The sequence below is a fragment of the Tubulanus polymorphus genome, chromosome 3 (assembly GCF_964204645.1).
Source record: "Tubulanus polymorphus chromosome 3, tnTubPoly1.2, whole genome shotgun sequence".
NCBI lineage: Eukaryota > Metazoa > Nemertea > Palaeonemertea > Tubulaniformes > Tubulanidae > Tubulanus > Tubulanus polymorphus.
The window spans coordinates 23,169,573-23,192,914 of record NC_134027.1 but is presented as its reverse complement, the minus strand read 5'-3'; the positions used below and the strand labels follow the sequence as shown (position 1 = coordinate 23,192,914).

The 23,342-nt window shown below is 38.9% G+C and overlaps 2 protein-coding genes and 1 long non-coding RNA gene across 3 annotated transcripts; 2 read left to right on the top strand and 1 right to left on the bottom strand.

Moving 5' to 3' along the window:
• Nucleotides 1–1,226: 1,226 nt before the first annotated feature.
• LOC141902866 (uncharacterized) lies at nt 1,227–2,978 on the top strand. Its single transcript, XR_012618963.1, has 3 exons — nt 1,227–1,462; nt 1,876–2,159; nt 2,745–2,978. It is a non-coding gene; the product is annotated as an uncharacterized LOC141902866 (long non-coding RNA).
• Nucleotides 2,979–3,600: 622 nt separating this feature from the next.
• On the top strand, nt 3,601–6,168 carry LOC141902203 (kin of IRRE-like protein 3). Its single transcript, XM_074789844.1, has 4 exons — nt 3,601–3,789; nt 4,615–4,899; nt 5,271–5,540; nt 5,996–6,168. Exons 1-4 carry the CDS (start codon nt 3,684–3,686, stop codon nt 6,166–6,168), a joined length of 834 nt encoding a protein of 277 aa, XP_074645945.1. The 5' UTR covers nt 3,601–3,683.
• A 7,511-nt stretch (nt 6,169–13,679) lies between these two features.
• On the bottom strand, nt 13,680–19,580 carry LOC141902750 (uncharacterized). Its single transcript, XM_074790626.1, has 8 exons — nt 19,450–19,580; nt 17,802–18,047; nt 17,086–17,257; nt 16,666–16,746; nt 15,441–15,606; nt 15,009–15,155; nt 14,314–14,412; nt 13,680–13,779 (listed from the first exon to the last, which is right to left on the bottom strand). The coding sequence occupies exons 2-8, from the start codon at nt 18,039–18,041 to the stop codon at nt 13,752–13,754; spliced, it is 933 nt and encodes a 310-aa protein (XP_074646727.1). The 5' UTR covers nt 18,042–18,047; nt 19,450–19,580; the 3' UTR covers nt 13,680–13,751.
• Between the last annotated feature and the right edge of the window lie 3,762 nt (nt 19,581–23,342).

Sequence of the window (23,342 nt, the reverse complement as noted above, 5' to 3'; positions counted from 1 at the left end):
TGAAGCGAATATCTAAAGTTTAAACAAGCTGGGAAATGTACTTTAATAAAAACCACTACCATTTTAGTAAAATAACAGCGGTCAGGCGTGGAGAACAGATAATAAGATAGAAACCCACTATACACGGATTTATGTTTTAAAATGGCGAACTTATTCAATCAGAAATTAATTCAAAAGACACGAAGTTTCGAGATTCAAACCAGATATTATTGTCAGGTGTTACCGCTGCCATTAGAAAATTGCCACTGTACATTTTCCTTAAAAACGCCTATTTTCATTGAAGGATTCTTGTACGTACGTATGTAAGCAGCATGTTTCTGAAGGTAAGAATTTTTTTATTGTACATACAGTTCCAAATTATTATTGATATGTCGACAAATATGAGCCACAAATGTGGTTACTGCATGAGCGGCAGCCCTTTTTGGGTTTGTCGAACAGTTTAGATAGTAACACCTTTTGCCATTTTTGCCTTTTTTCAAATTGCAGGAAAATCTGCTCATGAGTCTGTTCATGTGTGTAATGATGTACACAGAAATAAACGGTAAACAGAATAAAAAAGAGGGTTCTATAAAAATTAACGCATTGAACGAACGTATCATGAGACGATTGATAATCAAATCTGATTCTATCCTGTTTAATCAAAATAAAAGACTAGAATAACTGATGAGCTAAAATGTAGACCAAGAAGTGATAATAAATTGTGAAGGTTTAACTCGATTAACTACTATTGAACCATGGTCCTTTCAAGGATTTCCCGCAGGAAGGTTGGAATTGGGAATATCCGGAACACAAGCGCCGAAGGCGAAAGGCGATTGGCGGTACGGGGTTCCTTCGAAACAAATTGAATTCTCTGCAATATATTTTTTCGGGCATTTTAAGCGAATTCAAGAATTAAAAACGAAAAGACAGAAATAAAGTCTTTTATGACGAATAAATCGGAACTTATTTTTTGACTTAGTTTCCTCGTTCAGGCCCCCGACCCGCGGCGATGCCCTTGGGAACTGCTCTTGGTGTTAATGAGTAAAGTAGTAATTTGCCATGGTCTCTGATATGTTAAAAAGAGAATTGCTATATCGCCCGACCAAAATTCTTGTTTATTCTTCTTGTTTAGGTCAACAGCAGAACTGTATAGACGCAGCGGATACGACATTCACGATGGTTGTAACACCAGCAGTTGTAAAACTAGGTGGCACCACTGTCGTACAATGTCAGGTTTCACCACCCAGTAGAAATTTCTGCGGTCACAGAATGACATTCAGTATCCCTACTGTACAGTATGCGTTTGATAAAACAAACTGTCCTCGTGGCGCTATCAGTGAATCCCGGTACACTGGACTATGTGACGTCACAGCTGGACGTTATGGTTTGCGTATCACTAATGTACCGATGATTGATGCTGGGACATGGGCATGTAACTACATGAACTCTTTCCGAAATACTAGAACAGTACTTACTGTAGTAGGTGAGAATGAAAAACGATTGAATGATATCAAAATGACAAAAATGATAAATAATTAATGAATCATCGGTCATTTTCAATCCAATTCACCAGCTGCTCTTTGTAACTGAAATCGATTGTTACTTTTTGAATTCCTCACGGAATACTCATTACTTTAGTTCTATTAATTGAGATTAGAAAATCGTGCCGAATTATAATCGTAATCTATTCGACAACGTTGAAATATTCATAGCCGCCGACGTTGATGAATTGGTTCAATTGATTTTCAAAATCTACAGCTGTTCTGGGAGCATGATAGGAAATTTCTCATCCTACGTTTCTCCTGCTGGCTTTTTATATTTTCTATCTAAGTTTCATATATTCAGACACTATGCAATTCCAGTTCTATGTAGTTCTACATGGTTTCAAATTTACAGCACCCCCGCGTGGACCAGTTCTAACATCTCAACCAAACACCGCGATCAACAACATCGTCACAGTACAGGAGAATTCACCATTAACAATCACATGTAACGGTTCACAGTCTGGAGCTACGGGACTGAAGTATAGATGGAGTGGTGTCAATCTATCAGGACAATCTAATAATAAACTCACATTACACGTTTTACACGAATCAGTAGAACTGATTCAGGTGTTTATACATGTACAGTATCGAATATAGCAGGATCAGTCACTGGTAGTATTACTATCGATGTTCTACGTAAGTATTTCATAAACACGTGGTCACTTTACTCTTCACTTAAAATCATTCGATCACACTTAGAACTAGTATCAAACATGTCATTTTTCAAATAGTTGATCGTTTTTGCAGTTTAGATAAAAAATGTCATAAAGATCACGGAGCCGTTGAACGAAAACTCATGCGCTTGTTTGTACATGATGTTGACGTTTCAAATTTTGTCATTATCGAAACATATATCTATCAGCGATAAGCGATAATAATGACTCATAAACCGGAAGAAAAATATCTTAAGAATTCGACGAGAATATGAAATTGAGTACTCACAAAAATGAATCCAAATGGCGGGAAGATTGGAAGAGACAAAGTCGCATAGCGAGTGGCTTTGATACCGATTATTTCTTTGATTTTTTACACCCACAATTTAACTTAACCCAGATTCAAGCGAAACAGGTCCCTGTGATTGACAGGCGATTGAAATATCCATGGGTAGACCTATTGAAATCAACTAACACATAGATATACATAATCGCTCCAACACCCGAAGTATTTCATTTCTCGAAATTATAAGTAATATTGGCCGATCTTTATTTTACTTCATTTAAGACCCACCAAGTAATGTTACATTAGGACCGACGTCACCCGTTCAGGACTCAACATATGTTAACTTAACGTGTACAGCTACAGGGGGTAACCCGGTACCAAACCTCGCCATTACCAGAACACCAGGTGGCAGCACTGTCAAACAGGGAGTTAGTCCCCTGACATATTCAACATCCGTCACTAAAACGGATAACCAGGCAGAATATCAATGTACAGCTACTGGGGCTGGTATATCAACACCAATGATTTCTAATAAAGTGAAATTAACTGTCAACTGTAAGTGCTCAGATAGTTTCATAACTATTATTCCAAGAAGTGAATTTGGTTCCAGTTCGGGTCAATCCTTATTTTACTTCATTTCAGACCCGCCCAGTGGTGTTACATTACAAGGACCGACGTCACCCGTTCAGGAATCTGCATCTGTTGACTTAACGTGTACAGCTACAGGGGGTAACCCGGCACCAAACCTAGTCATAACTAGAATACAAGGGGGCAGCACTGTGAAACAAGGAGTCAGTCCTTTTACATATTCAAAATCCGTCAATAAAACAGATAACCGGGCAGAATATCAATGTACAGCTACTGGGGCTGGTATACCAACACAAATGAATTCTAATAAAGTTCAATTAATTGTCAACTGTAAGTACTGCTCATGGAGTGAATGTTGTTCTACCACCTTTGACTAATTTCTGTTTCGTCAATATCCCCGGATTTTGACAATTTAATGAAAACTAATTATTTCCAGTTCAAGCAACAACACTGACGATGATGAAGAAACCGGCAGATTATGTATTAGAAAACAATAATCAACAGTTGGAATGTAAAACTGACTCGTCAAACCCGGCTGTACAGATTCAGTGGTTCACATATTACACTACAACATGGACACCAGTTGACTCCCAACCAGCTACGAATCGAACTAGTGCAGCCAATCACGGGTTCATGGCTACTAGTACATTATCTATTACTGCAACTAAAACTATGAATCAGGCTCGATACAGATGTCAAACTGGAAATCTTTACAAAGATACAACAATTACCGTTCACTGTAAGTTTAGACACAACACGTTTACCAAACATTTGATTTTTTTCGATTCTGTCAAATTGTTCAATGTAGCCTACAAATAAACTCGTAACAGAGTGTAGAACTGACTCGTCAAACCCGGCTGTACAGATTCAGTGGTTCACATATTCCTCTACAACATGGACACATACTTGACCCTCAACCAGCTACGAGTAAAACTAGTGCAGCCTATCACGGGTTTGTGGCTACTAGTACATTATCGATTACTGCAATTAAAACCATGAATCAGGCTCGATACAGATGTCAAACTGGAAATCTATATAAAGATACAACAGTTATCGTTCACTGTAAGTTCGGTAACAGCTCAGAGACCAGTTCCATCGTCTATACGTGAGACCAAAATGTGATCTTATATCCAACAGTTGTTAGATTGGATATAGAACTAAGTTAGTCTTAGATCGGTTTTAAGTCTAAGCCCTGACAACTTAACCGGCCTACTTTGGCGTCAACGCCTATATCAGAGCAACCAATCATAAACCCGAACCTCACAATTGCTCTAGTAGTCTATAATAGTACCAACTGATAAGGATAAAAATGGAAGACAATATAGATATACAGCTTATCAGAACCGCCAACCTGTCAATAGTGTCACCAAAAACGCTTCATTGTCCGTACTGTGTAATCTTTAGTGGTGTTTATCTAATCATTCCAATTTGAGTAATTATCATTACATATTTATCTTATGATTGATTTTGCATGAAAATGATGCATTATTTCAGATGATGGCAGTTCGATATATTCCGAGTGGTCTTACGTTAAAAAGCAAAGTGGCTGTGTCTTGTTTTACAGATCCCGCCGATTCCGTTTCGTTGACACCATTAAAAAGTGTAGTAAGAAAAGGCGGTTCAATTCGGTTTAACTGTTCTGCAACCGATGGTAATCCTAGCAATTACACTTTTCGCTGGCAATTCTCAGCTATATCGGGTGTCTGGAAATCAATTGAATCAACTGAATCCAGAAAGGATCATCTCAACCTGGACAATTTATCAAAAGCTTATTCAGGGCGATACAGATGTCAAGTAACAAATACAGCGGGTTTTACTATCAGTAATATTGCTACTGTCGATGTTCAATGTAAGTAACCGGACCCAAAACTTCATTTTCATTAAGAGCATCTATAAATGGACAGGTTAACAAGTGTTTACTCATGACAATTGACGTACTAGCTAAAAATAATTCTTATAGTAAATATCTGGATGCAAATGCGATGATACCTAAATAATTGACAATTCGAGAGGACATCGATCTAAAACATTAAACGTCTCCCGCTGTTGAAAACTAATTTTGATGTCGCATTTTGATGGATTTGACTTATGCCAGATTTCTGCTTCCCAGACAACTTATTTCCAATCATATGTTAAGTGAAATATTGAACCGTGGAGAAATGTCATAGCGATCCAGACAGAAGATATGTTGTATGAACGATATCCCTTTTTTCCCCATAGATGCACCAAGGCTCTCAAGAGAACTCGAACCCGTCACAGCGAGATTAGGAGAAAGTGCTGAATTCACGATAATCTACGATGCAAATCCGTCAACGACAACTATAAATTGCAGCTCCAATTTAACATCCAAGGGAATTTGGTCAACCCCGGTAAAAATGTACTGGAAGGTTATTTTGGAATCAGTTCAGGCGTCCGATTATGGATTTCATTCGTGTCAACTGAAGCATTCCATTGGTAGCTTAGAAATTACATTAAAACTCATAGAATTCGGTAAGTTCTGGAGCATTAGACGTTTATTTCCAGACATGGAGTTTTCAAAACATTTTTTTCATTTGCCGATTATGTGTACTAGTTATTTGGTCATCGATGAAGTTAATTTGAAATATCATGGCTGAAACGTGAATGTAAAATGATTCCTACAAAATTCCATCTCAAAAGAATATTCTTTTTTTTATAACTTTGTTATCTTTGCAGAAATAACGCGTACCGTCTTGTCTTTTTATTCGCTTTTGTTTTTAGGACCTCCAAAAACACCGTCAAATCTAACAATCGTCTCAAAGACTGCTGTATCAGTGACACTGAGTTGGGTGTCTGATTTAAGTTTTTGCCGTGTTCTATTAGATTTTTAGGTTTTATTCTGAATCTAGTAGTGCTTCCTCAGCGAATCTCATGCCTCTCAAAGATAATGGATTTGCATCTCATTTGAATGTCATTTCTCTATTCAGTTGGTGGCAAGTGGAGTGACGCCATAACAGTTAATCCCCTAATGATTGCCGGTGTGATTCTTGGTAGCACGTCGTTCGTTCTGGTCGTGATGTTCTTGCTCGCACTTGTTTATATAACAAGACAACTCAGAAACGGAGGTCTTGTCGTTAAGCACGAATCGAATCAACCGTAAGTTTTCATTAAATCATCTGCTGTCCCTTTATCTCGCACCAACTAGCTATATCAATCTATTCTATCTATATCTGCTTGATACTATAGCTTAGGTATGAACCACCAATTGATGACACGGAATGATACTGTTTTCGGGTTTCTATAAACAGGAATATTTACTATACGGGTTTCGACAAAATTCAACTCTTTTACTATACGTCGTCACGCTTAATCCTTTAAAATGTATCCTCATGATGCTCATGATGCATTGGATGTGACAAATTATAAATTCAAAGGCCTAGAAATCACTCTAAATGTCATAAAAAACAAACAGATTAAGCTAAAAGAGGCGAATTTAGATCCGTGTACAACACCATACAAAGCAATGATGTTTTTTATTACTCTCTCACCAATCATTGGGTACGTAGAGTTTACGATATTTCATATAAAATATTTAAAAAATAAACATATTCCGGTTCTGAATAGCGCCATCAAACGAGAAAATCCAGCACTTGATTTTGTCAAAATCACGTATGGCCACAAAATAAGGACGATTTGATGATGTTTCAAAGAGCAGAATGTTCACCACGGGCTCTGAACATAATTGTTCCTAGTTAATAGACTTAATATCTGAGTAGGTTCGAATCCCATTATTTCCTCGAATCGACCAATTTCGGTGAACTTGATTGATATTTGCCAAACTTGCAATTGACAAAATGCCACGTTAAAATAAATGCTTTTATTTCAGGCAAACTAAAGCTAAAGTTTCATCAAAAGGTAAAACTGATTCTTCGTAGAAATGAGTAAAAGAACTAATAATATATATGTTTTCGCGGGTTATCAATACTGAGTACTGAGTATCATTGATAAGATAATCTCGATTAATCGATAGATTTTTATTTGTGCAAAGCAGTAAAGAAAATAGTAAAATATTAAGACACAATATTTCGAAAAGTTTTGTCAATTTCAAGTGAAAGGAATAGGTATCACGCTAAGATTTGTATCAAGAGGAATGAGTGATAATATTACATGCAAATACTTTGTCCTCAGGCAAGAAGATTCAGTTTGATCATTGAAAATCGATAACGATTCATAAATTTGAATTTTGTGCCAAAAGAGGGATAAACGACAATTAATCACGCGACTAAAGGTTTTAGCTTAGGAAATGATAAAATCTGTCCAACAATGCGGGGACCTGTGGGACCGCCTCTGGAAACTTTTCTATGGTTTGAATTGGAAGTATTTTCTTTACAATTGTTTTTAATTCAAGTACACAATATTGGTAGATAGTACAAATTCCAAGCATGTCTAATCAGTTATTTTTGGAAATGGCATTACGTTTTAACAGGGCGTGTCTTGAGTATCTTTTAATGTACTTGAATATCGTAAGTACTCATGAAAGCGTTTTCTATCCTTTACAGATTATTCTAAGACTTATGAGCTGCATGACCCCACATATTCACGTACGTATATTCCACACATTTCCGCCCGTGCTCTGCTATCATTTTTCTTATAATAAACAAATATGTTTCAGACGCTTACGCAGTGGCAATGCCGCATGTAAATCTAGCATTCAGTGGTAAGTATTCTCTAACATTCTTGCGAACATACTTCTATAGAAAACATCATAAAAACATGTACATGTCATCTTGTCTTTTCCAAACGTTCTTAGCTCTGCAACCCGCCATCACTGGGGAAAGTATAACATCCTCGCTCTATCTGGAACATGATTGCGATCGATTCATTCACTTAATAACATGTCTTTTGATTCTTTTTGAAAATAATTTTCTTATTTTTTTCCAAATAAAAGCCGAACTTGAAATTGATCAAAACCCGTATGAAGATATCAAGACCTAGAAACTACTTCAATTCTGTCGTGACAGCTCCACGGTCTCGCAAAATTACATCGCTTCATCGAACGCAATCCCGGCCGACGATTGATATAACTAGACCAGTCCCAGTGTGTTTCAACAGAGATGGATCTAGCTGGTAACGATAAGCGAGTCTGATTGAACAGTTCCGATGTTTAAAGCCTTGAGGAGCGAATCTTCTCAAGTGAGGGCATACGTTTTATCAAATATTCAGCGAATTGCCAGATAAAATTGACATGGGTTACCGTGATTTTCCCTTATTCAACTTGCGCTCAAGCGACATGATGATTGTATGCGGTAGACCAACGAATCTTCCCCGAGGTACGCAAATATTGGGGCAGTCGGTGCGAGGAAGAATCGTCACCACGATGAATAGTCGCATCAGTCGCATCGCACACTCTTCAAAGTCGTAAACATTTTAAAATCCCATTTTGTTTCTTCGCCAAATATACACCATAGAAAATCTATCTGTAAGTCGTACATCGTAAGTCGTGTAAACACATCGTAAGTCGTGTAAACACATCGTAAGTCGCACCAAAATGTACGTTATATGGTTCCATTTCTTTGTTTCACCTCAAATGTAATCGTCTTAAGTCGCAGCTCTGGAATGTATCATATCGATACTCGACGGCAGGATTTTAGACGACGCGAGCGAACTGAACACCTGGAGGTCACATAAATGTATGGTTTACATGTGTCACTGCAAAATTTAATTTTGTTTTTCCGTAATTGGAGAGTTGAACAATATCTGTGTAAATTTAACTTTACTTATTATCTGTGTACGAAATGAATTATATAAAGTTTAAATTGGAATAACATTTTCAACGTTCTTATATCTCTCTATGCTATTAGATGTGTCATTATCATTATAATGTAGAAAATGTGAAGGATTCAGTTCATTTTCCTGTTCAAATCCGTCTCAAAGTCGGCTTCTAGAAGACGGAAATTCGGCTAAATCGGCTAAAACATATGTTCCGAACATTTCAAAGCAATGCATTTTTCAATCTCTAAGTCAGGCGGCTAATTTCAGTTCTTTTCGAACAGATCGTCACTGGCGCGCAACGTGGAAGCTACCACGTATGCACTCGTAGCTAAAGTTCGTATTTTAAATGAAATAAAGATAACCTAAGGAGGACTTGCATCATCTCTGTTATTTCTATCAATTAGATTCCACCTTTCTCGCAGCTACTCTCACACATTTGACGGCGGAAATTGGATAGGAAAGTCTTTCCAAAAAGAAATCTTTTAAATAAGTTCATAGCTGAGTCGTTCAACGAGGAGTCAACCGAAAACGAATAATGAGGGATCTCATTATGGGGTCGTCATCCCAACCTACAACAAGCTCTACTTTTTGTTCAATTTTGTACGATGTAAACCTCTACAAAAAATAATCAGTCCTTCGACCTTTTCATCATTCGACTTAGAATCTTAATTCGAGAAAATTGTTTTTTATACGACACGTAAACAACGATAAGTGAGAAAAATGAAGACCGTAAGCTCTGCTTGAATCCCCGTGTAATGTACAATAATAAATCCATTATTGGTATCAGGGGCCGGTTCCATAGTCAGGGCTTAGACTTAAGACCGTTCTAAGACCAACTAAGTTCTAGAGCCAATCTAACGACTTAAGACCAGTCTTAAGATTTAACACCACTTTTTGTATTAAGTCTTGACTAAAGGCCCCTGTTGTTGTATCCAACTTCACACAATGGACATAAATTCGCCATCATTACAAGGACCGATCGCCAAAAGACTCCACAAAACAAACATGCTAGGATCTATCTGCGGTTTTTTACCCTAAAGACATGAATGATATATCCGCCATAATGCAGAAAAAAATCGGATCCCCAGACTTTGTCAATCGTTCCATTGTCTGAAGTCACTGGACCAAGTAGCATGGTCATTGTTTAGATTTAAGGCTAGTGCGACAACAATTTTGCTCAAGCCACATTAGAAAGTTACTCGAACTGTGTACCTGGGCCCTGCATTGAAGAAAAATAAGCCAAGAGCTTTGTTCTTTCTCCTAGCAAACGCACGGAAATAATATATAGGAACACCAATCTGTTACGTAAATGTTGATTATGTACAGGGAGTTTACTCTAGTCTATTGTCGACGACTTTTTTATTTTGCACATATGGATTTTAAATCAATGGTCAGTATAGTGTAAAGAAGGGGATTAAGGGACGAGTTGATCGGTAGGAAAAGAACCGCCAGCCAGGCCGCCACCTGATTTGGTATTTCTACTCAGATCAACGCACAAAACTGAACGGTAAATATCGGCAGCCAGCAAACTAAATTAGAAAGATAAATCACCAAACTCCTACCCACCAAAATTAGTTCGGTAGGATCAATTCTACCCGAGCCAGACCTGCTTCCAGATACGAGTCTGCACATCTGCGCATAAGTCACCATTATTGTAGCAAGTATAGCCGAGTTCGATACGACAAGAATGGCTAAAGAATATTGCCAGGCGTGGACATCAATGGTTAGCAGATTCATAGGTAAACAAACTCCGGTAGTGCCATAGAAGTTCTGACCGAAGTATGACAATTGTGAAAGCGGTAACAAAGAAATTATACTCAGAATGACCCAGCAGATACAACAAATACTGGTGACATGTTTTAGGGATACGAACAAACTGTCGGAAAATAGATCTGTGATATTCGAGTATCGATGACGTGTGAGAACGGGCAGGAAAGTCTAAGAGCCTTCACAAGAAACAGTTACTAAAATCCCAGCAACCCGACACAATGAACTGCTCGTCCAAATTTCAGAATTTATGAAATAAACGCCTTCATAAATGTAATCGGCTCCTGCGATTACAAACAAATAAATCGACATCAGGCAATCACAAGCTGCGAGATTCATGATGAGGATGTCAGAAGATCTGTTGCGCGTTGCGGATGATGTTAGTTTAATGCGAAGTAAATTGGCAATGCTGTTGGTGAAAAAGCTGAACGCAGCGATGACCCATATGATCGCTCTGAGGACTGAGTTACCCATCAAATCAGAGGAGGAGAATTGATCTGCTTTGGGAAGGCACTGACCGACATTCGGAGCCATACAGCAAAATTTGTAAGCATCAGATTTTAGGGACACTAACGATGTCAAGTTGTCGAAAGTGCTATTTTCTGTAGAAATGTACTTGGATTTATTGGTAAAATCAAGATGCGAAAGATTGCTTAAACCAGAGAATGCATACTTCGATATACGGTTGATTCGAGTGCTGCTAATGTTCAGTATAACCATTGAGGATAGACCGTCGAACACGTTTTCGCCAAGCACCGAAATATGCAGTCCATGAAGATCAAAAATTGCAAGAGATATCAAACCCCGAAAGCTACCTTCTTCTAAATATCGAATTGGATTTCCTGTTATGAACAGTTCTTTCAATCTACCCAAGCCTATAAAAGCATTCGCGGGTAAGGACGTAATGTTGTTATGTGTAAGATCTAAGGTGTGTAGGTTATGTAGGTTTGAGATCGAGTTGGGCAAAATGTAGGATATTCCATTTGAGGAGATGTTGACCATACGAAGATAAACAAAAGACGAAAACATTGAAAATAACTCGGTTATTTGACAACAATAGGATTCTGGTTGACATCGTGATGAGGCCGGTTATATCACTGAGACCAATATTTCTACAGTCAACAGAATGACCTTGACATTTACAACGGTTGGGACACGTGATGTTACAGAATGCCTCATCGTCAGTGCTGATTTTACAGTGCACAACACCGTCACACACTTCAGACTGTGGAATACATCTATTTTCGTGGCCACATCTAAAATTCCTGGCCATGAAAATATGTCGTAGTTTTGTTCGTCTTTCGAATTAGGACAATTTGATTGACCATCGCACACCTGTCTGATTGGTATACAGTATGATGCGGGACATCAGTTCCAATGTAATGATCGAAGATACATCAGTGACCACCGTGTATGTGACACCAGGGACGACTGTCAACACGGTGAAGATGAACTTGATTGTACGGATATAAATGTATACAGTCAATTCCGTTGTAAGAATGGAAGGGTCATATCAATGAGCGGTTTATGTGACTTCGTACGTGATTGTCCGGATGGCTCAGACGATAACTCGTGTTTCCATACTTCGTGCCTATCTGGCCAATACCAATGTATGAGTGACCAATGTGTCAGTTCATCTAACAGATGTGATGGAGTCAATAGTTGTCAAGATAAATCCGATGAATTGAAGTGCACTATTGAACTATGTCAGGGGTTCATGTGTAACGGTGGAGACTGTGTATCAGTTCCCAGTTGTATCAGGATGGTGTCGTGGATTGCAGTGGAAGCCGAGAAGAAGATGAAATACTAACATCAACTAATGTTACAGTGAATCCTACGGTTCAGTGCAGTAATGATAATCATTGTATGACTAATTTCCCAAACCTCTATGCGTAATCTGTTAAACAGAGGTGTTCTTTTATTTCCCCGAATTGCTATTCTCGACGTCATCGATGTATTCTAGATGGGTTGGCAAATGATTACCCTGTTTGTAGAAATCTTGAGCACGTATTGAGGTGTGAACATTTTTGAATGCCCAGCTGGTACTGTGAAATGTCCCGCATCATAATGTATACCAATCAGACAGGTGTGCGATAGTCAATCAAATTGTCCTAATTCGGAAGACGAACAAAACTGCAACATATTTTCATGGCCAGGAATGTTTAGATGATGCGTTTAGAGTCACATTGCAATTTTTGTTCAGCCACCGGCTTCCAGATTTTAAATAGTGATCTCGAACTTGACCTGTAATATTTCTCTACACAAACGAATGGAATTTCGTCACCACAAGGATGCGTCGACTTGACAAACATATCTTCAGTGGCATGTTTTGAAAGTGTTTCACACATCGTCCCGTTTCCTTTGTTCGTGTGTTTCCGAAATGGAATGTGAATCGAATGCACGAGAAACAGACTCATATCGATGAAAAATTATTTACTGACTAATCGTCCATATTCCTGCTTTTGCTCGGATACTCACTGGATGCTTGCTGAAGCGACCTAGTATTGCCATTAAGGTCCCCGAATTATTTCTCACTATTTTCATTTTGTTCGCAGAAACTCTCATCAATATGGATCTTTTCTTTTGTAGATAACTGAAATCTTTATTCATGATTTATCATGATTTATTATAAAATATATATGCCCAGACCAGTCTCTTAAGGTATTCGAGGCATTATCACCATTCTTGCAATATTTCTGATAAGCCAGACGTTTTGTGCGTTCAGGATTTCATCTCGACTGACAAGTAACTAACCAATTAGCTACAGACATCGTATTCATTCCAATAAAGCGATTGACAAGATTTTCATACTACTATAGTGGGTTGTTGATGGCTGCAGACTGATGCTTGTGTCGAGGTACCGGCACATACCAAATTGACCAATCTTTAGACTCCCGAATCAAATATCATTAAACAAGTTTTCGAATACCTACAATTTCCAACCATATATGGCATATAAACTCTACTGGAAATGGATATAAAAAGATGGGAAAAATTGTCTCCGAAAAGATTAGAGTTCGGTAATTGAACAACAATTAGCAATGCCCATCTCATTTTTTCTGTCGATTAAAAATCGTCTAACATTTGAAAGAAATGTGTATGTGTCATTTATTTATAGAAATTCAATTGTACAGCTAAAGTGCAATTTTAAAGTCTGTATTCATTTCTTCTGCTATAGGACTGAAGCCACTCTTTTTTCATCTGCTAGTTGCACATTGACGCTTTAAACATGCTGAAATATAAAGAACAAACGCTATTTGGATTCATTCAATCAGAGAAAACTTGCTCACTTGAAGTTATTCAGTTATTCAAGTAAGAAACATTTGTTTATTCACACTGTGGAACCTTGTTACGACGAAATTCACCGGACAAGAAAATACGTTCGTTATAACTGATAGTTCGTTATATCCAGTGTGAGATTAATTACATTTTTATAGTTGGGACAAAATTCTTTTTTAGTCATATCCAATAAATCGTTTTATCGTAGAGGTTTTTGTTGAATTTTGATTATACTAAGTGATTCACCGTGAATTGTGCGCGCGCGGTAACAGCTCAATGGTCGTCCAGTCGTGATGTTAATAATGAATCTAATAGGGTTAGTCTTGGGAACCCAAGATCCGAACGACGTTAAGCAAATTAAACCAATGAACCAAAAATACTGTTATATACAAAATAAAACAAATTTGATTTTACTTAATATAACCAAACACTTCTCAATCATCCTAGAGGCATGCGGTTCCTCTTTCTGAAGTCTAAAGATATTTACCACCCGTATGTCGCTTCTCCGTCATTCTCTGGCAGCTTGTTACAAATCCCGACTTTTCTATTTAGCTCGTGGAGTACCGATCCGGTTCTAGACGGAAACCTGCGCAACAAAAAAAAATCATATCATTTCTCGTTCAGCATATAATCATGAACAAGCTTTGATTTCACTGATTTGTGTTCCTTCAAATACATCCTCCTTCAGCAGGGATATTAACCTGATGGCATCGAGACACAGCCACGGCAAGACACGATGTCTCATTGCGCACCTTACAATGAGGCAAGGCGAACTTTGGTAGCCATCCTCCCCGCCAGGGATTCGAACCTGATGGTATCGAGATTGCCACGGTTCGTGCCGTGGCTGAGTGTAGCAATGCCATCAGGTTCGAATCCCTGTCAGGAGAGGATGTTTGGCAGCGGGAATAGTTGATCATTTACGAACTAAGTGAAACCCGATGCCAGTTAGTCGGAACCATGTTCCGGCAATAGTCGACCACGGGATTGAGCACAGTCGCTGTAGTTCGGACCGAGTTCAAAGACCAAATATAGTGCGTTCGCTTTGTAGTTCCGACCACTCGACTAACTACGAAAGTCTAGTTCGAAAACGTGCGCCGCTAAGCGGATTGCCTGTTGTATAGTCGCTGGAGGCAAATTCATTAAACTTTAGATGGGCCAAACATAAAATGTTTACTGACTGACCTGTAATATTTCTCTACACAAACGAAGGGGATTTCGTCACCACACGGACGCTTCGACTTGATAAACTTATCTTCTGTGGCGTGTTTTGAAAGTGTTTCACATATCGTCCCGTTTCCTATGTTCGAGTGTTGCCAAAATTCATCCGGACTAAAATTGAATCGAAATGAAACATTTATCAAAACACGCAAAACAACTCAAAGCGACTAAGAAATGATGTACCGACTTATCGTCCAAACCACGAGACAACCCACAATAAATACAGCCAAAACGAGAAACTTGAATAGAAGAGTATATATTTGCGCAACGTTTCGGCTAAAGACTATTAGCCATCTTCAGGCGTCATCACAAGTTTCTCGATTTGGCTGCATTTATCGTGGGATTTCTCGCGTTTATTCATCATACACGGATATTGTGTTTTCTTTCTCGACTCACTAATCGTCCATATTCCCGGTGTCCAAGCATCTGTGGTTATTCAAGATATCCATTCCGAGTGCTAAACAGCTTCTTTGCGCATCCGCGTATGTGACAGCTATGCTGAACTTCTGATGTTTGATTTTTTCACCGTCTGGAAAGCGTCCTCTCAGGCACGGTTTAGCATCTACAAAACCAGTAGTAATTACAGATTACATACGTCTAAAAACGAATTAGTTAACGAACGAGTTAGCATTGGCTAAATTCCGTTATTCCGCCTAACCGGGATTCGAACCTGATTGCATCGTAAGTATTGAACTTCTGCCATAGTCGCTGAACTAGTCCAGCCAGTCGAGCATAGATGGAGTACAATCCAGGAAGAAAGACACTCTAAATATTTGGATGGATATATGAAAGCTGTGGGTACTGGAGTGTTTAATGGGTGGTGTAGTGTGATCTGTGTGCATTTGTGGCCAGCACACAGATCACATTGTTCAATGGGGTTTGGTCCAGGACTCGCGAGATTTTCAACGACACGGAAGTAACGTGTGATAAATGATGACTTGAATTGCATGACTACCTACCACCCCTCATTATTGTTGGAAAACTAAACGTTCGGCACTGACAATAATAGTCAGTAATAACATTAATAGTTAGTAATAACATTTTAGAAATGGCCAGAATTTTAACTTAGGTTCTATCTCATTTTTATATTACAATTGCGATTTGTATTTTTTTAAACGTCGTCAGCAATTCACTGCAAATAGTTACGCAACTATGCACATTTCAGTGTTTTTGGCAGCTGTACACTCAATCGGCACCGTTCGTGACTAGCTTCACTGCGGAATTATCATTAATTAACATCGCCATATCACATCATCAACTTATATTGTGCCTTAAAACCCTAACAGCCGAAATAATTGAAATGCACACACGATTTCTATCATTGAAAATTGAGAGAGTGGCCATGTTTGTGTTTGCTGCTTCGCGTAAATCCCGCGCGGTGGCGCAACCGCGCGGAGTTGGGCCGATACGTCTAGCGTAATATCGTTATCATGCGGAATTTGATATCATTCTATGGTTCGATTGGCAACGAGGCACAAATACCTAGGACATCGCACGCATTGCTTGCGGCAAGAGGTGGCAGAGTTTCTCAGATTCGTATCCCGAAAATGTGGCAGTCTTACGATGTCGTGGAGTTGTACTCCACGTGAAAAGGAAGTCAATGATTTTTTGGTAATCGTACGTGGCCATCCGTATGTCCATAGTTCACATAGTTCATCGAGCGTCATCTTTGGAAATTTGCTCTTGGCTCTCTCAATATATACTGCAAAAAATGAGTTGCATTTATTCGTAGATAAATAGAAGTCACCATAGCATATCATTCATTGTTACGCAGAGTAAATGCTTTGTTGTTGACGTCATACTTCACACTTATTGAAAATAAACTGTTTCTGACAACTCTGAAGTTATATCTGTAGAATTGAACGAGTTCGCCTGAAACCACCCCGTCGGAGAGACTACTCGCAAAAAGAATACCGCAGTTGATATTCTGGATGCAACTCCGTAGACAATTAGCAGTTGGATGAATGCTACTGAATAGGGATCCAATATACATATTGGTAATAATTCAGGGATGATTCCTTCTTAGATATTTAAGCTGTACCTTCAGTGCATACGTCCCTCAACCATCGATATTGTTTTCTGAGTGGCTCGTCGAATAGGTAAACGTGTTTAACGAAACCTTCGTAATTTCCCGAACCGATCACAAGATCACAGCTTCCATTGTTGTAGACTCCGCCGTCGGTGATATCAGTACAAACTTCATCTCTGCAGATCTGTAATGTAAAGATATTCATTAAATATGGACTAAAATTCCACCCATAACAAAGAAATTCTGCACTGTTAAGCTATGCGCCCATATATCAGCAAATAGTGTCACGCACAAATGTTTCTGCGGTACGGACGAACAGGATCCTAAATGCCATCAGTTATCCATATAGATGCCGGATGGATGGCGAACGTATCATGAAAGCATCTTTATCAGCATTGACTTTACTTTCAGTAAATTGATTAGTCTCCCTCGTCAAACATTAAGCAAATCGTTTGCCTTGATAAATTCAAATGGCTGGATTGATCTTTAAAAAATGCATAGAAATTGAGAAATAACGGATGGATATTAGTTTATTATGAGTAAAAAAAAAAACGGGCATCGTTTTCCGAATGAACGCACACAAACGACACCTGGTGGATCCAGGTCAAATCCTGGATCGGGCATCACAGTCGAACGCAGAGTCCTCGTTGAATGTATGTTACGAAGAGTGGTACAGGCTTTTTGAAGAGAATTTTTGCCCATGCCGGTTGAGAATAGATATTACTCACCCGTTCATTGTTAGATGCGAATTTCGTCCACTCGATAAAACTCCAGTCGCTTGTAGGAAATTTTCGCAAGGATTCGTGATTGAGGTATCCTATTCTCTTATTCAGGGAATATATTTGCGGATCATTGGCGGCGTTACCGGTACTCCACGTGATTAGACTCCGTTTTAGATTCTTCGATCCGTTTTTCGGCTTGAAGCACACGTACAGCGTGAATGTCTCGGGACATACACTGTCGGACATAGTTAACTGAAAACATAATGCATAGATTCACGGAAACAGATTTAGCGAATTAAGAAAGCCGCGTTAATCTGTCAATTATAAGCCGGGAACCGCCCCAAACATATGTGGCGTATCTAACAGGATAAGATGTCGTATCTTGTGAGAATCATAAAATTTTTTTCACTAACTGACGCACAACTTTGGCCCCCTAAATTCGGACAATTCTTGGAGCTTGACTAAAACAATAACATCGAATGATAATTAAGGTTAACCGTTCCATTTTGGCCAAATATAAGGTTGAGATGAAATGAATATCGATACCGATCGAGCAACCAAACATTTCCCGATTTTCAAATGCCATTTGTGAAAAATCAATTTTTTTGAGATACGACGGTTAGTGAAAACAGCGACGATATGTTTACCATCGCTAACGTGAAGTGCCCAAAGGTGCCGTGATAAGATTTCATGTCTCAAAATGATTTCGCCGCAAGTTCGGGCGATCACTTTCAATCGAAAAAAAAAGATTAGAAAAAAATGTCGAGCCTATGGAGTTCATTTAAATGTTCTCATTGATATGAAACATGTTTTTAGATATTGTCCTGAACACGAAGTGCTAGCGTTTTATGCAATACCGATATGTCAAACGTTTGCAGCCTTTACCGAATCGAAATAAGTGAAGACGAAGTGAAGACGATTCGAAAAATGAAATAAAGGCTAATGTTGTCAAATTTCTGAGAACGTTCAGTTCAGACTGTAGATTACTTGTAACAATGTACCCACCGAACTTTTGTCGGATGCCGATAGATAGGAATACATATGTTTGCCAGATTTTAAGAATTTAACGCCACCGCTGTTTACTAATTTCGTCGAACCGAAGTCACATGAATATTGCGTCTCGTTTGTCAGTTGAAATCCGTAGTCAGGACCTGAATCAGAAAATTTGAATCAAACACATTGCATATTGACAATGTATAGATTGTATACATTGGACTCGTAAAAAATGAGCTTGAACGTAGTGGACCCCGTTCATTCAACAAAAGACAATGAAAGTTCTCAAATTTGAATAATGATTAACATCGTGATACATAATTGAAATAATGATAGCGCAACGCTTCGGATACTTAATATGCTGCAATAAGAATGTTTGATGATGTAGAATCCCCTAGTTTTAATAGGCTTCTTTCTCAAAGGCAGCCCAAATAATTATCATCAAAATTTTTCCCTTGAGTAACACCGTGCACCAGCATAATTATCGTGTTCTAAAAGCTACCAGCCGCCCACACAAACGTAGTGCTAAAACGCTAACTTAAAATAGAATATCGTTGATCGTACTTACATTTAGCGTGACACAAATCCATTGCTACTTTGTAACTTGTAGTTAATACGACGTTGAAAAGGAAGGCGTGTTTCATGTAGCCCATAAAGTTACCTAACGTGACATTCATCACTGCACTAACGGGTGGACTAGTCGGAACGGTTGTACACAAATCGTCGAGGCATAGCTTTTCAGCGACGCCTGCATCAGTTTCGTCGTGGGTCCATTGCAGAAAATACCACCGATCTAGAACGAGTGGTCCAAACTCGTGACCGTCAATGTATAAAACACCGGACCTTAAATAGATGTGTTTATCTTGTTCTTCTGGTTTTGTAGCTTTGTGCCAACGAAAAATCGTTTTATTCGACGATTCGGTCTGGTTGATATTGATGCACGCGTAGATTGTGGCGCGTCTAGCTGGTACCGGAGTAATAGCCAGAACGGGCGCGCTATTGCGAAAATCTATCGATTTTGAGGTGTATGTGACGGCTCCGGTAGCTAGCAGATCGTTTCCCTGGTCGGAAAAGTCTTTCAGCGTTTTGTTCATGAAATATGCGGCGATAGGATCTGGCAAAAATATCGTATGAAAAATGCATTTCAAAAATATCATCAGTTGACAAAATTGCGATCATCTGGATGTTGACAAGATCGCAGATAGGATTGCTAATAATTTTTCATTGGAAGTAAATTTTATTTCTTAAAACATACGCCATCAATTTAAGAGATTTGTCCTAGAATCTAGACGTGTCCTGTAAAACGTATAAAGCCTATATCCGTATTTACCTTCCGTTCTACAGTGGTGTTCAATCTTGAACAGATTGTTGATGATCAAATGTTTGTGGCGATTAAAAAGCATCACGTCTCTCATTTTTCCTTTGAATCCGGGGCCTCCGAGTTTCAGCGTCAAAAACTTAGTTGTTTCTACGAGTCTCCTATATGTGTCGTCTCGATTGATCTCCTGGCATTGGCTGTTGAGGCACAGTATTTCAGTCACCATCGTTACATATTGGTCAACGTCGACTTTCGTGTACCATATCAAATGATTCCAATTGTAAGATATGAAAGTTTGGAAGAATGTGCTATCGTCTTCGCCTTCCAGGTAGATTCGGGTGTCGGCACCAGTACCTGTCACGTAACAACGAAAATATGCAACGTTGATGAAAAGTGGAGGAGGATCTACAGGGTTTACAGTATAGGCGCGTTTATCCCCATGATTTTAAGTTCTCACGAATTGTTCCTAGACAACATGCCAAAATGCATCCCACACTTCTTTGTCTAGAAAATATAAGTTTGTTTATCCCTGCCCGAAATTATTTGTCAATGGAATGTTTCGTAGAGTTCTGTAGTCTTTGCGGTGCCCTCTTACCTGTTCGGAATGTAGTAGATGGGTGAAATGCGAGGAACGTGCTGTTTGAAGTCTGGTGTTCGGGGTAGATACACACGGATAGAACTAACTCTCTATGGGAATTGGTTAGCTTACGAGTGCCAATTTTCAGATATCGGTCACTTAGAGCGTCTTTCCCGAATTGATAATAGTCCGAATCTACTCCGGTGATATCGCCGGCGGTTTCTTCAAGGTGGTGATCCATGCCCGTTTGATCTAGCAGACTACCGCGCAATGGCCATTTCCCGATCAATTCTGAATTAGAATATTATGTTGATCATGAAAATCGAAATTGAAATCTGCTCAGTGCCTCTTTCGGCCATAAATTTGTCAAAAGACGAAAACATGACCATATTTTGGTCAGGCTCAACGATTGACAACAATATTCACTTTGCACGTTAGTTTCGAAATCTTAAGAGTGTGTCTCATTTTGTTCGTACACAATTTATGCAAAAAGGGTTTGATTACCAAAGGATTTATGCATACTTCTGCGATGTCGTTTTTGTGAACTAATGTTGTTGGTATCTATCTTTGAATTATGAAATAATTTGAACTTTAAACTTACTTCCACTGCAAAGTTCAGCCATGAAAAGCGTATGACTTTCAACGATAGACACATTGTAAAGCACTAAGTGTCGCATGCTACCGATAAACGATTTACTAGCATCGGCGTTTCCGAGTTTGAGCTTACACGAGCCAGAGTTGACGTAGTTATTTGTTTTTTTATTCAGTAAGCAGGCGTAGTCGTTGCATACCTGTTAAGTGAGTGGAGCGACATACGTTTAATAAAAAAACAGAAATTAGGATATTATCGTACTAAATTACGTACAAACATGAATAACACTATCCCAAAACATTCGTATTCGTTGAAAGACGTAGCTTGCCAACTTGTCCGGTTAATGGGTCATGAATAGTCGCTTGTAGCATCTCAGATGGAGCGCTGAATTCGACTGACACCTGGACGATCCTCGTTCGACGATAACATGACGTTTGAGGTTAGAATTTGATCATCGTCTTCGAGGTCCTGATTGGTGGTGAAGCCTGGACGACTGCTATTTGAAAGTGTTCTGATAAGATATCTGCGTTTGAAATCAATGTAAATGGTGGCCGATTCAGGTCTTATAAAAATGTATTACACTTAAAAGGCAACGTTAATGATGATAATGATGATGATGATGATGATGATGATGATGATGATGATGATGATGATGATGATAATAATGATGTAATGAATATAGCGCTAAATCTAGCGAAGCTACTCAGGGCACTTCACATGTGATAGAAGGGCTGTTTAGAATAAAGAGATAACATTTAGCTGCTTCCTAAATTGATCGATGGAGTTGATGGCCCGAAGGCTACCAGGAAGCATGTCCCACAATTTTGGCACACAAATGGAATAGTCCGACCACCATTAGACTGACAATGAAAAGAAGGAACAACTATCGAAACCTGATTAGCAGATCGAAGTGCACGAAGTGGAAAGTAAAGTGCAATGAGTTCAGATAAGTGTGAGGTGATAAATTCTGTAAAGCCTTGAAGGTTAGTATGATAACTTCATGACGAATGCTGGTAGTTAGATCACGCAGAACGAGAGAAATGAATGAAACGAAAAGTTAGTTTTCAAACCGAAATAAAACCTGCCTAAAACAGAAATAAAGATTTCGGTGAAATATAAAGTACCACGTAAAAAGAAGAACTGGTTTGAAGATAGTGTTGAGCGAAAAGAGTGTAAAATGAAAAAAAAAACAATGTTTGAGATCGAGTGTCATATATTTTCTATGTGGTCCGAATCAGCCATCACTATACATATCTTAGTGTATTTTCGAGGTAAGGTTACTCGGCTTAAGTATATCGCGCGATAGATACCAAGTCATGACAACAAGAATGATACAAATATGTACAAGAAGTACGTGTATGGAAAAGACTTACTTTATCTTTATGTTTTTTTCCTATCCGGCTCCACTCGATGAGGGTCCATCGCCCGGCGGTGGCACTGGTCGTTACCGCAATATCTTTGAACGGTGTGTCCAGATATGTAAATGTATCGTTGTCGTAATCGAAACGAATCGTTGCAATTTTGTCGGATCCATCATCGTCCCAACGAATGACATCGCGGACACCAGTAACATTAGCCAAACTGTCTGGGTGGATGCAGAAGAAAAGGCTGAAGTCCTGTTCGCAATGGTTAATCACTATCTGAAAACGAAATAGAAAAACGAGCTCCAATCGATTCCTCATTTAGATACGCCCCCATCGTATTCTTTGCATCTCAAGGCATTAATCCCTATTACTTCCGTATCATTCTACAGATGGTCGACAGGGCCAAACTCGAGCGCCGTAGAAACCTGTAACCACACAACTAATGCCGACCAGTGACGGATTCGGTCACTGTGCCACTCTTACCGGCGGTACTGTTGTGTCCGCAATACGAGACAAAACCATTGACTTTCCTCTTATTCAGGGAAAAACATCTGCTTCAGTCAATTGGTCACGTAAAACGCCAATTAAAGCAGATGAATTACATGGTTTTGAGAACAGAGGAATCATCCAGACAAAGGCTTTAAAGCTATTCACTGTAGAACCCGAGGATGATGATATGCAAGTAGTTCTTGCAGGTTTACCT

Bases quoted from the DNA above. Each gene is read 5' to 3' on its own strand.
- LOC141902203 (XM_074789844.1), top strand. From the start codon at position 3,684: ATGGCTACTAGTACATTATCTATTACTGCAACTAAAACTATGAATCAG. The intron at 3,790-4,614 runs GTAAGTTTAGAC...CTTGTTTTACAG, and splicing joins TACAACAATTACCGTTCACT to ATCCCGCCGATTCCGTTTCG. The intron at 5,541-5,995 runs GTAAGTTCTGGA...TTCTCTATTCAG, and splicing joins ATTAAAACTCATAGAATTCG to TTGGTGGCAAGTGGAGTGAC.
- LOC141902750 (XM_074790626.1), bottom strand. From the start codon at position 18,041: ATGTCCGACAGTGTATGTCCCGAGACATTCACGCTGTACGTGTGCTTC. The intron at 15,156-15,440 runs GTGAGTCGAGAA...ATTCAATTTTAG, and splicing joins ACCGGGAATATGGACGATTA to TCCGGATGAATTTTGGCAAC. The intron at 14,413-15,008 runs GTCAGTCAGTAA...TTTGTTGCGCAG, and splicing joins TGTGTAGAGAAATATTACAG to GTTTCCGTCTAGAACCGGAT.